This window comes from Rutilus rutilus, assembly GCF_951802725.1.
Source record: "Rutilus rutilus genome assembly, chromosome: 25".
In the NCBI taxonomy this organism is placed as follows: domain Eukaryota; kingdom Metazoa; phylum Chordata; class Actinopteri; order Cypriniformes; family Leuciscidae; genus Rutilus; species Rutilus rutilus.
The window spans coordinates 17,473,407-17,490,971 of NC_140229.1; the positions used below are offsets into that span (position 1 = coordinate 17,473,407).

General features: G+C 38.5%; 4 protein-coding genes across 4 annotated transcripts; all 4 read right to left on the minus strand.

The window, feature by feature from the left end:
- Positions 1 to 764: 764 nt before the first annotated feature.
- On the minus strand, positions 765 to 6,366 carry LOC311284821 (uncharacterized protein; the record flags this gene model as incomplete). Its single annotated transcript, XM_084400033.1, has 3 exons — positions 3,962 to 6,366; positions 3,834 to 3,852; positions 765 to 3,157 (listed from the first exon to the last, which is right to left on the minus strand). The coding sequence occupies exons 1-3, from the start codon at positions 6,329 to 6,331 to the stop codon at positions 765 to 767; spliced, it is 4,782 nt and encodes a 1,593-aa protein (XP_084256159.1). The 5' UTR covers positions 6,332 to 6,366.
- Positions 6,367 to 7,713: 1,347 nt separating this feature from the next.
- LOC311285527 (protocadherin alpha-3-like) lies at positions 7,714 to 10,115 on the minus strand (the record flags this gene model as incomplete). The annotated part of the gene is made up of 1 exon (XM_084401201.1): positions 7,714 to 10,115. Exon 1 carries the CDS (start codon positions 10,087 to 10,089, stop codon positions 7,714 to 7,716), a length of 2,376 nt encoding a protein of 791 aa, XP_084257327.1. The 5' UTR covers positions 10,090 to 10,115.
- Positions 10,116 to 10,811: 696 nt separating this feature from the next.
- On the minus strand, positions 10,812 to 13,319 carry LOC311284822 (protocadherin alpha-7-like; the record flags this gene model as incomplete). The annotated part of the gene is made up of 1 exon (XM_084400034.1): positions 10,812 to 13,319. Exon 1 carries the CDS (start codon positions 13,272 to 13,274, stop codon positions 10,812 to 10,814), a length of 2,463 nt encoding a protein of 820 aa, XP_084256160.1. The 5' UTR covers positions 13,275 to 13,319.
- Positions 13,320 to 14,062: 743 nt separating this feature from the next.
- On the minus strand, positions 14,063 to 16,525 carry LOC311284823 (protocadherin alpha-3-like; the record flags this gene model as incomplete). Its single annotated transcript, XM_084400035.1, has 1 exon — positions 14,063 to 16,525. The coding sequence occupies one exon, from the start codon at positions 16,523 to 16,525 to the stop codon at positions 14,063 to 14,065; it is 2,463 nt and encodes an 820-aa protein (XP_084256161.1).
- Positions 16,526 to 17,565: the final 1,040 nt, after the last annotated feature.

Genomic DNA, 17,565 nt, shown 5'->3' on the forward strand with positions numbered 1-17,565 from the left:
CAACAAAGAAAGATAGTGATTTTCAAAGTAATTCAACAATAAAAAGCACCGCAAAATATATATTAGTGACAGATTAGTTATTATATAATTCACTTGTTAATGCTGCTAATTAGCTAATAAGACTGCAAGCAAATTGAAAAAAAAAAAAAGTCCAAAGGTGGAAAAAAGAAGCTGGCTAACAATATTCTGCACGGGGCAGGTTATGAAAGAACATTGTGCAGCTCCCCAAGAGTATCATTATTTTTGTTGTATAGCAGAGACATATTGAAGAGGTCAAAGCAGTTACTATATCATGACAAATAAAATAGTTGGAATGCTGAATTGACCAATTGGTATTTAGGATCGGAATTATTAGCATTATTATTGTTATTATTATTATTATTTCGTTTCTATTTCGCATTTTAATTTCACATTTCCTGTCTGTTTAACTTTGTTACAATTGCTTGACGTTGATTTTCTGTTTTGTAAACTATATCGATTATTACATTATTTTTTTTAAATATGCTCTAATTGTTTTGATATTTGAAAACGGCAAAAAACACACACACACACAAAAAAACATCCCGCATGCATGACAAGATTATTCATAGTATGTTGGTAAAACTGCAGATTAAATGTATTCATAATTTATCAGAACAACTTTAAAAACAAGTGAAACAACCACGTTGTGAAACCCAAACCAACATTTGCGACAACTGTAAGAAATAATTGCGAACAGCTGAGAACAATAATTAAGATGTAAATATTAAAACACGAATTTTCAATTATCTTCTCACCTTTCCAGTGGTAGGAAGAGTTTGTGTGCGCGTAAAAGTTTCTTCTCCACTATTAATGCTGATCAACTCCGCGTCTGCTGGTGGAAACGGCGAGGGGAAAACGACTACATCACTCTTTATTGTGTCTGAACTAAAACACACGTCATACTGTTGAGTAGATTTAGAGAAGGACCAGCTTCCGTCTGGATGGGTGCTGATCACTGGAGCGCTGTACCTGCTGAAACTGCCGTCTGTCCTGTAGCATTTAGCTGCTATCAAACCCACGAGACTCAGTAAAAAGATGACTGATACTGAGACGATAGCGATGAGCAGATACACATTCAGATCTGAAAAACTCTCCTCTTTAACAGGAACTTCTCTGAATGATGTCTTTATGTCATCCAGACTCTCAACAACCACAACATCCATGGACATAGTCGCTGAGAGTGATGGCTCTCCATTATCAGACACTGTAATAATAAGTGGGTGAGTTTTTAAGTCATTGTCACTCATTCGTCTCTTAGTCTTTATTTCTCCAGTGCTGCTTCCAATGCGGAAGAGATTCGTTCCTTTGGGTTCACTTATATGATAAGACAGAAGAGCGTTATATCCAGAGTCAGCATCAACAGCTCTGATCTTGGCTACAAAGTATCCCGCTTCAGCAGAGTAGGGAATGTTCTCAGTATTAACTGATCCAGGATCAGAATAAGGCGGTAAAATAACTGGACTGTTGTCATTCTCATCCAGAATAAACACATTTACAGTCACATTACTGCTCAGAGGAGGAACACCAGAGTCTGTTGCCATCACTTCAAACTGAAATCTTTTTGTTTCTTCGTGATTAAATGATTGCAAACTGAATATTTCTCCACTCAAAGAGTTTATATTGATCATTGTTGTTACAGGAACACTGGAGCTGGAACTGTCTAACAGTGAATATGAAAGTTCTGCGTTCTCTCCAGTGTCTGAATCATCAGCTGTCACTTTTGTCACGAGTCCTCCAGCTTGACCATTCTCACTTAGAAAAGCGTTAATAACGGGTGCTGGGAAATGTGGGGCATTGTCATTAACATCAGAGATATGTACAGTTATAACATTGCTGCTGGAAAGAGCCGGAGTTCCTTCATCTGAAGCTGTAATTGTGATGTTATACTGAGAAACACTCTCTCTGTCCAGAGGTCCGTCTACCACTAGAGAATAATGATTGTTATATGACGTCTCCAGTTTGAAAGGAAACGAGCCTTTCAGCGCACAGTGAACAATGCCATTCTTACCTCCATCTTTATCAGACACTGTGACTAAAGCAACTGCAGTTCCCGGTTTTGCGTCCTCTTTCACACTTTCCAACAGAGGAGTCGTAACTATCTCTGGTGCATTATCATTTTCATCCACAACTTCTATTAAAACTTTACAGTGTGCACTTTTTGGAGGGCTGCCTTTATCTCTCGCCTGAACACGGAGTTCAATTGCAGAATCTTCTTCGTAATCAATTTGACCTTTAACAACAATTTCCCCAGAGTTAGAATTAATGCTAAACAGTTTCAGTTCATCGGTATTTCCATGAAATGAATATTGAATTTCACTATTGATGCCCTCATCCAAATCACTGGCAGAAACAGAAATTATTTTAGTTCCAATTGGTGTGTTTTCTTTTACTTTAACTTTGTATAAAGGTTTGCTGAAAATAGGCTGATTATCGTTTATATCCATGACGTCAACAACAATACTCAATGTTCCAGATTTGGGAGGTTTTCCTCCGTCAACAGCGGTCAATATTAAGTGGATAACGGATTGTTTCTCTCGGTCTAAAGCTTTCTGTAGTACTAACTCAGCAGATATACTCTTTTGCCCGCTATGAACATCTAAAGAAAAATATTCATTTGAACTGAGTTTGTAATCTTTCAGAGAATTACTGCCGACATCTGAATCTTTAGCAATCGGAAGAGGAAATCGTTCCCCCTCATTTGTAAACTCTGTAACATTGACAACATACATGTTGTCGGGGAAAAAAGGAGTATTATCGTTCACATCCACAATCATAATTTCAAGCCGATAAAGTCTGTGCGGATTCTGAGCAAGAGCCTCTAAATTCAATGTACATTTCTGATTAGTGCCACACAACTCCTCACGATCAATCCTGTCTTTGACAAACAGCGACCCCGTTTTCATATTTACATCAAAATACTTTGCATTTGATCCAGGCATAATCTGAAACATGCGTGATTCTAGTTCCTGCGCGCTGATCTTGAGGTCTTTTGCAATATTCCCGATCACGGTTCCTTTATTTACCTCCTCGGAGATGGAATAGACAATCTGGCCAAGCGAAGATTTCCATAAAGACAGAAATAAAATGATCCAGAAGCCAAAGTATTCGGTGACATCCATGATTGTGCAGTCAATGTCTTGCGAATTTTTTAATATAAAAACGATTAAAACAATTAAACAGACCTCTCTCGATACAATCCGAAATCACGACGCAGAAGCTACTATGAGCCTTGGTTATTTGCACCCTTTCAACGCATATTCTGTTGCTGTAAAGGAGGAGCTCAGATGACTCTCAAAGTTGTGGTCTGCAGTGCCACCACGTGTTGTAACAGTAATGAAACAATGAAATATTACTTCATAGATTTTGTTATAAAACAGAGAGTGAACTAAACGTATCTGTAATTCAATCATTACGAAATAGAAAGAAAAAAAATGTTGTGTTGTGTATTCCGGTAAATACAAATATTGAGAAGGAATACACGTCATTGCCGCTGTCCGTGGTACTGAAGTTCTTTTGCTCTTTAAATAAAACATAGGCTACAGTTAAACCTTAAATAAAAACAATACAAACAGTTTGTATGATGAGGTCATTATTCCAGTACTATATTTCCATAGTCACGAGATAATTAACTAATTTTCAAAACTAAAATGTATCTTAACTTAACAACAAGTGAGACATTTAAATATTATTTCCAATTTGTCAAAGCAGTCCAGTATTATCTTAAGTACATTTAGGATACTATATAGGATGCGCGTAATAAAACAGAAAATTAAATAATACGATATTTCTTTTTTTATATTATTCCCATAGACATTTAAACTGGAAAATGAACTGTAATGAGAGTTTATAAAATCCAAACATTCACCGTAATCGTTTCTAAAAATGTAATTGTGCAAGTCAAGCAGTGATTTCAATACACAAGCAAGTTGCAATGTCTTACCTTCTCTGAGTTAGGAAGAGTTTGTGTGCGCGTAAAAGTGTCTTCTCCACTATTAATGCTGATCAACTCCGCGTCTGCTGGTGGAAACGGCGAGGGGAAAACGACTACATCACTCTTTATTGTGTCTGAACTAAAACACACGTCATACTGTTGAGTAGATTTAGAGAAGGACCAGCTTCCGTCTGGATGGGTGCTGATCACTGGAGCGCTGTACCTGCTGAAACTGCCGTCTGTCCTGTAGCATTTAGCTGCTATCAAACCCACGAGACTCAGTAAAAAGATGACTGATACTGAGACGATAGCGATGAGCAGATACACATTCAGATCTGAAAAACTCTCCTCTTTAACAGGAACTTCTCTGAATGATGTCTTTATGTCATCCAGACTCTCAACAACCACAACATCCATGGACATAGTCGCTGAGAGTGATGGCTCTCCATTATCAGACACTGTAATAATAAGTGGGTGAGTTTTTAAGTCATTGTCACTCATTCGTCTCTTAGTCTTTATTTCTCCAGTGCTGCTTCCAATGCGGAAGAGATTCGTTCCTTTGGGTTCACTTATATGATAAGACAGAAGAGCGTTATATCCAGAGTCAGCATCAACAGCTCTGATCTTGGCTACAAAGTATCCCGCTTCAGCAGAGTAGGGAATGTTCTCATTATTAACGGATCCAGGGTCAGAATAGGGCGGTAAAATAACCGGACGGTTGTCATTCTCATCAGTTATAAAAACATTTACTGTCAAGCTGCTGCTTAGTGATGGAAGGCCCGAATCTGTCGCCTGAATTTCAAACTGAAATGATTTAAGGTCTTCGTAGTTAAATGATTGTTTACTGTATAAGTCTCCACTCTCACTATTTATGTCAATCATAGATATCAATGGAATCACAGTTTTGTCTTTGCTAATTAAAGTATAGGAAATATGAGCGTTCGTGTTGATATCTGGATCCTGCGCGGTCACTGTCGTTATAATGGCACCTGCTGGGCTGTTTTCCTTTAGAAACACGTTCATCACAGCTTCTGGGAAGCGTGGCGCATTGTCATTCACATCAGATATATGAACTGTGATAACACTGGTACTAGAGAGTGAAGGGGTCCCTTCATCCGAAGCTATTATTGTGATATTAAAATGGGCAATTTCTTCTCTGTCCAGTGCTCCATCTACAACTAAAGAGTAGTAGTTTTTATAAGAGGACTCGATCTTAAACGGCACCTGACCTACAATACTGCAGTGCACTATTCCATTTTTACCTCCGTCTTTATCAGAGACTGTAATAAGAGCCACAGCTGTTCCGACTTTTGAGTCCTCTTTAATAGTACTGGCCAAAGAAGTCACCAGCAGCTCGGGCGGATTGTCATTTACATCAACTACTTCAACTAACACCTTACACTGTGAACTCTTAGGAGGCTGGCCTTTATCTTTAGCCTCCACCCTCAACTCAACAGCAGCATTTTCTTCATAATCAATATTACCTTTAACTGTTATAAGTCCGCTATCTGGATCAATCGAAAACAGATCTGACGCTTTGCTACTGCCTTGCTTGACAATAGAAAATGTTACATCACTATTTATTCCCTCATCTAAATCAGAGGCTGAAAGGGAGATGATTTGGGACCCCAGAGCAATATTTTCGTTCACTTTCACTTTGTAAAGAGATTTGCTAAAAACTGGTGAGTTGTCGTTAACATCCAAAACATTGACAATAATCTCTAATGTTCCAGACATTGCAGGTTTCCCTCCATCAACAGCAGTCAGTGTTAGATGAACGACAGGCTGTTTTTCTCGATCTAAAGCTTTAATCAGCACCAGTTCGACAGTAACACTCTGTTCTACGTTCTGCACATCCAAAGAAAAGTGTTCGTTGGGACTAAGCTTGTAGGATTTAACCGCATTGTTGCCAGAATCCGGATCTTCAGCCAAAGGAAGAGAAAATTTCTCTCCAAGAGAGGAGACTTCTGTTATGTTCAGTACCTGACTGCTAATCGGAAACGATGGCGCATTATCGTTGATGTCAATTATATTTATTTCTATTCTATATAGACTCAGTGGATTATGAGCCATCGCTTCTAAAAGCATCGTGCATTTCTCATCAGCAGAGCAAAGCGATTCTCGATCAATTCGATTATTCACATACAGAGTCCCAGTCTTTACATTCACCCCAAAATACCTTTTGTTGGTTCCATATACAATCTGAAACATACGAGGTTCCAGTTCCAGCACATTGATGTGAAGATCTTTTGCTAAATTGCCGACAATGGTTCCCACATTCACTTCCTCTGAGACTGAATAGGCAATCTGACCGGAGGATAAAGTCCAACAATAAGACAGCAGAATCGCAGTCCATATGGATCCAACATATAGATTCATCTCTGCTCAAAACCACAATTCAAAATCTAAAAGAAACAAACAAATATTTAAGAAAAGCAAATGAAACCAGCTGAATTGTGGCTCACTACACAACCGCAGACGACAATGCTGATATGAGGTGGTTTAAGAATGGTGCTTTGGAAGGAGGAGATATACAAACACGCGAGTATTTATGGTGCACTAAATTTTCACGGTTAACAGCGACTCCAGGTGGTATCTAATGGAATCGCAGTGCATTATTAAAGTTTCTCCAGGAATAGCTTCAAATTTAAGGAAATAAAAGCTCTGTAATGTGTGATTTTGATTTTTAAAACTCAAGTCCACGACAAAATACAACAGAGAGGAAAGGAAGGGATTATCTTATCTTAAATATCAGATGAACTGTTTAATCACATTCCACAATAAATACCCATTTCAATTCCATAATTAATAACCATCACATAATCTAGTGAAGATGTTTTTCAAAAATAAATGCACATTCGTAAAGAGGAAAGACTTAACTTAGTAGGTTCGTGTTTAAATCATTAACAAAAACTGTGATGACAAAAAATGGCAGTTATAAAAGGGATGAGCGCAGTTGTCGCTGTCCAGTTCTGAAATTCTGCTTTAGGAAATCTGATACTTTGAAAAGACAAACACGAAATGATAACCATCACCATCACCATCATTGTGAATAGGTTTTTGCAAAGGTTTTGTGAATAAGTCCTAAATTTAGGTTGCAAAGTATACAATTTAAAAAATTAAAAAAATAAAACAGCTAACATTGCAATTTAGCTTGAACTCTTGAGGTTGACAGTCTACATTTTCAGAAAGAACATTTTTTCTATTTGCTGAAATAGAAAAAAATAAAAACTTAATTTTTAATGAAAGTTAAAGGCGCTTTTTGTTCATAATTAATGGAAAATGGAAATAATAATAAAACAATCCTACATCATTGTTGGCAAAAGGTTAGCACATGATGATATTTAAATATGCAGTAGCAAAATGCAACGTGGATTATCAGGATTCCAGAAACTGTTAAACAAGTGGCTCTGAATGTTGACATATCTTCAAAGGTAATAAAAAGTCAACAATGAGCTTTTACCACAAATAAGTAGAGATATAGCTATATCTTTTCTTTCCAATGGAAGAAAGTGTATGTGTGCGCATTTTTTTCTTCTACCATTTGATCAACAATAACATAAAATACGTCAAGTCAAGTCAAGTCATCTTCATTTATATAGCGCTTTTAACAATGTAGATTGTTCCAAAGCGGCTTTACAGTGATAGAGTAATGGACAAATAATTAAAATTCCAGAACAAATGTAATGAGAACTAAACAATTTCTTCAAGCTTGATTATTTATTTATTTATTCAAAAAAAGAATAGTATGTAAGGAGAAATCACCAGCGGCTTACCTTCTCTGAGTTGGGAAGAGTTTGTGTGCGCGTAAAAGTCTCTTCTCCACTATTAATGCTGATCAACTCCGCGTCTGCTGGTGGAAACGGCGAGGGGAAAACGACTACATCACTCTTTATTGTGTCTGAACTAAAACACACGTCATACTGTTGAGTAGATTTAGAGAAGGACCAGCTTCCGTCTGGATGGGTGCTGATCACTGGAGCGCTGTACCTGCTGAAACTGCCGTCTGTCCTGTAGCATTTAGCTGCTATCAAACCCACGAGACTCAGTAAAAAGATGACTGATACTGAGACGATAGCGATGAGCAGATACACATTCAGATCTGAAAAACTCTCCTCTTTAACAGGAACTTCTCTGAATGATGTCTTTATGTCATCCAGACTCTCAACAACCACAACATCCATGGACATAGTCGCTGAGAGTGATGGCTCTCCATTATCAGACACTGTAATAATAAGTGGGTGAGTTTTTAAGTCATTGTCACTCATTCGTCTCTTAGTCTTTATTTCTCCAGTGCTGCTTCCAATGCGGAAGAGATTCGTTCCTTTGGGTTCACTTATATGATAAGACAGAAGAGCGTTATATCCAGAGTCAGCATCAACAGCTCTGATCTTGGCTACAAAGTATCCCGCTTCAGCAGAGTAGGGAATGTTCTCAGTATTAACTGATCCAGGATCAGAATAAGGCGGTAAAATAACTGGACTGTTGTCATTCTCATCCAGAATAAACACATTTACAGTCACATTACTGCTCAGAGGAGGAACACCAGAGTCTGTTGCCATCACTTCAAACTGAAATCTTTTTGTTTCTTCGTGATTAAATGATTGCAAACTGAACATTTCTCCACTCAAAGAGTTTATATTGATCAGTGTTGTTACAGGAACACTGGAGCTGGAACTGTCTAACAGTGAATATGAAAGTTCTGCGTTCTTTCCAGTGTCTGAATCATCAGCTGTCACTTTTGTCACGAGACCTCCAGCTTGACCATTCTCACTTAGAAAAGCGTTAATAACGGGTGCTGGGAAATGTGGGGCATTGTCATTAACATCAGAGATATGTACAGTTATAACAGTGCTGCTGGAAAGAGCCGGAGTTCCTTCATCTGAAGCTGTAATTGTGATGTTATACTGAGAAACACTCTCTCTGTCCAGAGGTCCGTCTACCACTAGAGAATAATGATTGTTATATGACGTCTCCAGTTTGAAAGGAAACGAGCCTTTCAGCGCACAGTGAACAATGCCATTCTTACCTCCATCTTTATCAGACACTGTGACTAAAGCAACTGCAGTTCCCGGTTTTGCGTCCTCTTTCACACTTTCCAACAGAGGAGTCGTAACTATCTCTGGCACATTGTCATTCTCATCCACAACTTCTACTAAAACTTTACAGTGTGCACTTTTTGGAGGGCTGCCTTTATCTCTCGCCTGAACACGGAGTTCAATTGCAGAATCTACCTCGTAATCAATTTGACTTTTAACAACAATTTCCCCAGAGTTAGAATTAATGCTAAATCGGTTCAGTTCATCGGTATTTCCATGAAATGAATATTGAATTTCACTATTGATGCCCTCATCCAAATCAGTGGCAGAAACAGAAATTATTTTGGTTCCAATTGGTGTGTTTTCTTTTACTTTAACTTTATATAAAGGTTTACTGAAAATAGGCTGATTATCGTTTATATCCATGACGTCAACAACAATACTCAAGGTTCCAGATTTGGGAGGTTTTCCTCCGTCAACAGCGGTCAATATTAAGTGAATAACGGCTTGTTTCTCTCGGTCTAAAGCTTTCTGTAGTACTAACTCAGCAGATATACTCTGTTGCCCGCTATGAACATCTAAAGAAAAATATTCATTTGAACTGAGTTTGTAATCTTTCAGAGAATTACTGCCGACATCTGAATCTTTTGCAATTGGAAGAGGAAATCTTTCCCCCTCATTTGCAATCTCTGTAACATTGACAACATACATGCTGTCAGGAAAAAACGGAGCATTGTCGTTGACATCCACAATTATAATTTCAAGCCGATAAAGTCTGTGCGGATTCTGAGCAAGAGCCTCTAAATTAAATGTACATTTCTGATTAGTGCCACACAACTCCTCACGATCAATCCTGTCTTTGACAAACAGCGACCCCGTTTTCACATTTACATCAAAATACTTTGCATTTGATCCAGGCATAATCTGAAACATGCGTGATTCTAGTTCCTGAGCGCTGATCTTGAGGTCTTTTGCAATATTCCCGATCACGGTTCCTTTATTTACCTCCTCGGAGATGGAATAGACAATCTGGCCAAGCGTAGATTTCCATAACAGAAATAAAACGATCCAAAAGCCATAATATCCTGTGAAATCCATGATCGTGCAAGAAAATGTCCTGCTATTTAAAGCGATTAAAACAACTAAACAGACCTCTCTCGATACAATCCGAAATCACGACGCAGAAGCTACTATAATTGCACCCTTTCAACGCATATTCTGTTGCTGTAAAGGAGGAGCTCAGATGACTCTCAAAGTTGTGGTCTGCAGTGCCACCACGTGTTGTAACAGTGATGAAACAATGAGATGTTACTTCATACACTTTCCTATAAAACAAAGAGCAAACTAAACGTATCTGCGTCTTCGTGAATTCAAAACTAAACCTTCATATCTACGCAATCATTGCGAAATAGTAATAAAAAAATGTTGTGTTGTGTATTCCAGCAAATACAAATATTTAGAAGGAATAGACAACGCCAGTACCGCTGTCCGTGGTACTGAAGTTGCTCTTTAAATACAAAATAGGCTACAGTTAAACCATAAATAAAAACAATAAAAACAGTTTGTATGATAAGGTCCTTATTCCAGTACTGTATTTCCAAAGTCACGAGAAAATTAACTAATTTGCAAAACTAAAATTTATCAACAAGTGAGAAATTTAAATAGTATTTCCAATTTGTCAAAGCAGTCCAGTAGATGTATTATCTTGAGTACATATGATGGATGCGCATAATAAAATAGAAAATTAAATAAAAAAGATATTTCCTTTTTTATATTATTCCTATAGACATCTAAACTGGAAAATGAACTGTGATGAGGGTTTATAAAATCCAAACCTTCAGCTTAATCGTTTCTAAAAATGTAATTTCGCAAGTCAAGCAGTGATTGCAATACACAAACAAGTTGCAATGTCTTACCTTCTCTGAGTTAGGAAGAGTTTGTGTGCGCGAAAAAGTGTCTTCTCCACTATTAATGCTGATCAACTCCGTGTCTGCTGGTGGAAACGGTGAGGGGAAAACGACTACATCACTCTTTATTGTATCTGAACTAAAACACACGTCATACTGTTGAGTAGATTTAGAGAAGGACCAGCTTCCGTCTGGATGGGTGCTGATCACTGGAGCGCTGTACCTGCTGAAACTGCCGTCTGTCCTGTAGCATTTAGCTGCTATCAAACCCACGAGACTCAGTAAAAAGATGACTGATACTGAGACGATAGAGATGAGCAGATACACATTCAGATCTGAAAAACTCTCCTCTTTGACAGGAACTTCTCTGAATGATGTCTTTATGTCATCCAGACTCTCAACAACCACAACATCCATGGACATAGTCGCTGAGAGTGATGGCTCTCCATTATCAGACACTGTAATAATAAGTGGGTGAGTTTTTAAGTCATTGTCACTCATTCGTCTCTTAGTCTTTATTTCTCCAGTGCTGCTTCCAATGCGGAAGAGATTCGTTCCTTTGGGTTCACTTATATGATAAGACAGAAGAGCGTTATATCCAGAGTCAGCATCAACAGCTCTGATCTTGGCTACAAAGTATCCCGCTTCAGCAGAGTAGGGAATGTTCTCAGTATGAACTGATCCAGGATCAGAATAAGGCGGTAAAATAACTGGACTGTTGTCATTCTCATCCAGAATAAACACATTTACAGTCACATTACTGCTCAGAGGAGGAACACCAGAGTCTGTTGCCATCACTTCAAACTGAAATCTTTTTGTTTCTTCGTGATTAAATGATTGCAAACTGAATATTTCTCCACTCAAAGAGTTTATATTGATCAGTGTTGTTACAGGAACACTGGAGCTGGAACTGTCTAACAGTGAATATGAAAGTTCTGCGTTCTTTCCAGTGTCTGAATCATCAGCTGTCACTTTTGTCACGAGACCTCCAGCTTGACCATTCTCACTTAGAAAAGCGTTAATAACGGGTGCTGGGAAATGTGGGGCATTGTCATTAACATCAGAGATATGTACAGTTATAACAGTGCTGCTGGAACGAGCCGGAGTTCCTTCATCTGAAGCTGTAATTGTGATGTTATACTGAGAAACACTCTCTCTGTCCAGAGGTCCGTCTACCACTAGAGAATAATGATTGTTATATGACGTCTCTAGTTTGAAAGGAAACGAGCCTTTCAGCGCACAGTGAACAATGCCATTCTTACCTCCATCTTTATCAGACACTGTGACTAAAGCAACAGCAGTTCCCGGTTTTGCGTCCTCTTTCACACTTTCCAACAGAGGAGTCGTAACTATCTCTGGCACATTGTCATTCTCATCCACAACTTCTACTAAAACTTTGCAGTGTGCAATTTTTGGAGGACTGCCTTTGTCTTTTGCCTGAACACGGAGCTCAATTGCAGGCTGTTCTTCGTAATCAATTTGTCCTTGAACAACAATTTCCCCAGAGTTAGAATTAATGCTAAACAGGTTCAGTTCATCGGTATTTCCATGTCCAAGAAATGAATATTGAATTTCACTATTGATGCCCTCATCCAAATCACTGGCAGAAACAGAAATTATTTTGGTTCCAATTGGTGTGTTTTCTTTTACTTTAACTTTGTATAAAGGTTTACTGAAAATAGGCTTATTATCGTTTACATCCATGACGTCAACAACAATACTCAAGGTTCCAGATTTGGGAGGTTTTCCTCCGTCAACAGCGTTCAATATTAAGTGGATAACGGCTTGTTTCTCTCGGTCTAAAGCTTTCTGTAGTACTAACTCAGCAGATATACTCTGTTGCCCGCTATGAACATCTAAAGAAAAATATTCATTTGAACGAAGTTTGTAATCTTTCAGAGAATTACTGCCGACATCTGAATCTTTTGCGATTGGAAGAGGAAATCTGTCCCCCGCATTTGCATCCTCTGTAACATTTATAACATACGTCGTGTCAATAAAAAACGGAGCATTGTCGTTCACATCCACAATTATAATTTCAAGCCGATAAAGTCTGTGCGGATTCTGAGCAAGAGCCTCTAAATTTAATGTACATTTCTGATTAGAGCCACACAACTCCTCACGATCAATCCTGTCTTTGACAAACAGCGACCCCGTTTTCACATTTACATCAAAATACTTTGCATTTGATCCAGGCATAATCTGAAACATGCGTGATTCCAGTTCCTGAGCGCTGATCTTGAAGTCTTTTGCAATATTCCCGATCACGGTTCCTTTATTTACCTCCTCTGAGACGGAATAGACAATCTGGCCAAGCGAAGATTTCCATAACAGAAATAAAACGATCCAGAAGCCATAATATTCTGTGACATCCATGATTGTGTAGTCAATGTCTTGCGATTTATTTAATGTTAAAACGATTACTACAATTAAACAGACCTCTCTCGATACAATCCGAAATCACGACGCAGAAGCTACTATAAACCTTGGTTATTTGCACCCTTTCAACGCATATTCTGTTGCTGTAAAGGAGGAGCTCAGATGACTCTCAAAGTCGTGGTCTGCAGTGCCACCATGTGTTGTAACAGTGATGAAACAATGAGATGTTACTTCATAAACTTTCCTATAAAACAAAGAGCAAACTAAACGTATCTACGTCTTAATAAATTCAAAACTAAACCTTCATATCTACGCAATCATTACGAAATAGAAAAAAAAAATGTTGTGTTGTGTATTCCAGCAAATGCAAATATTGAGAAGGAATATACAAAGTCAATACCGCTGTCCGTGGTACTGAAGTTATTTTGCTAAATACAAAATAGGCCACATTTAAACCATAAAAAAAAAATATATATATATATATGTGTGTGTGTATGTATATTTATTACAAACAGTTTGTATGATAAGGTCATTATTCCAGGACTGTATTGCCAGAGTCACGAGATAATGAACTAATTTACAAAACTAAAATGCATCATCTTAAAAACAAGCGAGGAATTTAAATAATATTTCCAATTTGTCAAAGCAGTCCAGTATTATCTTAAGTACATTTAGGATACTATATAGGATGCGCGTAATAAAATAGAAAATTAAATAATACGATATTTCTTTTTTTATATTATTCCCATAGACATGTAAACTGGAAAATGAACTGTAATGAGAGCTTATAAAATCCAAACATTCAACTTAATCGTTTCTAACAATGTAATTCTGCGAGTCAAGCAGTGATTGTAATACACAAACAAGTTGTAATGTCTTACCTTCTCTGAGTTAGGAAGAGTTTGGGTGCGCGTAAAAGTGTCTTCTCCACTATTAATGCTGATCAACTCCGCGTCTGCTGGTGGAAACGGCGAGGGGAAAACGACTACATCACTCTTTATTGTGTCTGAACTAAAACACACGTCATACTGTTGAGTAGATTTAGAGAAGGACCAGCTTCCGTCTGGATGGGTGCTGATCACTGGAGCGCTGTACCTGCTGAAACTGCCGTCTGTCCTGTAGCATTTAGCTGCTATCAAACCCACGAGACTCAGTAAAAAGATGACTGATACTGAGACGATAGCGATGAGCAGATACACATTCAGATCTGAAAAACTCTCCTCTTTAACAGGAACTTCTCTGAATGATGTCTTTATGTCATCCAGACTCTCAACAACCACAACATCCATGGACATAGTCGCTGAGAGTGATGGCTCTCCATTATCAGACACTGTAATAATAAGTGGGTGAGTTTTTAAGTCATTGTCACTCATTCGTCTCTTAGTCTTTATTTCTCCAGTGCTGCTTCCAATGCGGAAGAGATTCGTTCCTTTGGGTTCACTTATATGATAAGACAGAAGAGCGTTATATCCAGAGTCAGCATCAACAGCTCTGATCTTGGCTACAAAGTATCCCGCTTCAGCAGAGTAGGGAATGTTCTCAGTATTAACTGATCTAGGATCAGAATAAGGCGGTAAAATAACTGGACTGTTGTCATTCTCATCCAGAATAAACACATTTACAGTCACATTACTGCTCAGAGGAGGAGCACCAGAGTCTGTTGCCATCACTTTAAATTGAAATCTTTTTGTTTCTTCGTGATTAAATGATTGTAAACTGAATATTTCTCCACTCAAAGAGTTTATATTGATCAGTGTTGTTACAGGAACACTGGAGCTGGAACTGTCTAACAGTGAATATGAAAGTTCTGCGTTCTCTCCAGTGTCTGAATCATCAGCTGTCACTTTTGTCACGAGTCCTCCAGCTTGACCATTCTCACTTAGAAAAGCGTTAATAACGGGTGCTGGGAAATGTGGGGCATTGTCATTAACATCAGAGATATGTACAGTTATAACAGTGCTGCTGGAAAGAGTCGGAGTTCCTTCATCTGAAGCTGTAATTGTGATGTTATACTGAGAAACACTCTCTCTGTCCAGAGGTCCGTCTACCACTAGAGAATAATGATTGTTATATGACGTCTCCAGTTTGAAAGGAAACGAGCCTTTCAGCGCACAGTGAACAATGCCATTCTTACCTCCATCTTTATCAGACACTGTGACTAAAGCAACAGCAGTTCCCGGTTTTGCGTCCTCTTTCACACTTTCTAACAGAGGAGTCGTAACTATCTCTGGCACATTGTCATTCTCATCCACAACTTCTATTAAAACTTTACAGTGTGCACTTTTTGGAGGACTGCCTTTATCTCTCGCCTGAACACGGAGCTCAATTGCAGGCTGTTCTTCGTAATCAATTTGTCCTTGAACAACAATTTCCCCAGAGTTAGAATTAATGCTAAACAGGTTCAGTTCATCGGTATTTCCATGTCCAAGAAATGAATATTGAATTTCACTATTGATGCCCTCATCCAAATCAGTGGCAGAAACAGAAATTATTTTGGTTCCAACTGGTGTGTTTTCTTTTACTTTAACTTTGTATAAAGGTTTACTGAAAATAGGCTTATTATCGTTTATATCCATGACGTCAACAACAATACTCAAGGTTCCAGATTTGGGAGGTTTTCCTCCGTCAACAGCGGTCAATATTAAGTGAATAACGGCTTGTTTCTCTCGGTCTAAAGCTTTCTGTAGTACTAACTCAGCAGATATACTCTGTTGCCCGCTATGAACATCTAAAGAAAAATATTCATTTGAACTGAGTTTGTAATCTTTCAGAGAATTACTGCCGACATCTGAATCTTTTGCAATTGGAAGAGGAAATCTGTCCCCCTCGTTTGCATTCTCTGTAACATTGACAACATTTATGCTGGCAGAAAAAAACGGAGCGTTGTCGTTCACGTCCACAATTATAATTTCAAGCCGATAAAGTCTGTGCGGATTCTGAGCAAGAGCCTCTAAATTTAATGTACATTTCTGATTAGTGCCACACAACTCCTCACGATCAATCCTGTCTTTGACAAACAGCGACCCCGTTTTCACATTAACATCAAAATACTTTGCATTTGATCCAGGCATAATCTGAAACATGCGTGATTCTAGTTCCTGAGCGCTGATCTTGAGGTCTTTTGCAATATTCCCGATCACGGTTCCTTTATTTACCTCCTCGGAGATGGAATACACAATCTGGCCAAGCGAAGATTTCCATAATAGAAATAAAACGATCCAGAAGCCATAATATCCTGTGAAATCCATGATCGTGCAAGAAAATGTCCTGCTGTTTAAAGCGATTAAAATAACTAAATAAACCTCTCTCGATACAATCCGAAAGCACGACGCAGAAGCTACTATAAGCCTTGGTTATTTGCACCCTTTCAACGCATATTCCGTTGCTGTAAAGGAGGAGCTCAGATGACTATCAAAGTTGTGGTCTGCAGTGCCACCACGTGTTGTAACAGTGACAAAACAATGAAATGTTACTCTATAAAACAAGTGAACTAAACGTATCACCATCTTCATATAGTCAACCTTCAGTGTAGATAGTCATTACAACACAGAAAAAAATCTTGTGTTTTGTGTATTACAACAAATATGTATGAGAATAAATATACAACGCCATTACCGCTGTCCATGGTACTGAAGTGACTTTGCTCTAATACAACATAAAGGCCTGTTCACACCGGGACGAATTTCGCGCGCGATATTCGCCGACGTTTAACGCCTCGTGACTAAACAAAGGGCGCCAATGTGAGTGTGCACACCGACGCGAAAAACGCCACGCGTAAAAGCGTCATTTTTAAAAAAACGCCTCGGGTTCGTTTTTTTGGTTTGACGCGCCGCGTCAAAAACTATCCGACCAATGAGATTGGCGCTTTTGCTCACGTGTCTGGAGCTTCTGAAGTTACAGTAAAACACAACTTGGGGGCGCTCAAACACAAAACGGTCTTGCCGAGCACACATACAGGCGAAGAAGATAGCGTCTACACTGCCGGGAAGAAATAAGACGAGGAAGATGCAAGGCAAGATGAATGTAGAGCTGCTGGCCTCGTTGGTGTCGGAACATAAAGAACTATATGACAAACGCGACTACAAAAATCTTGATAAAAGAGAACTGTTATGGAGTGGTATTGCAGAGCAAATGGGCCTTGATGGTGAGTTTCATTTTACTTAATTGTCTTTCATGTACATAGGCTTGTAACTTTTTCCCACGAACGTTTGACAATCGCGCCATCTAATGTCAGGGAATGAATTTGCATGTTCACTCGGCTCATCGTCAGCGAAAATCGCTTGGGTGT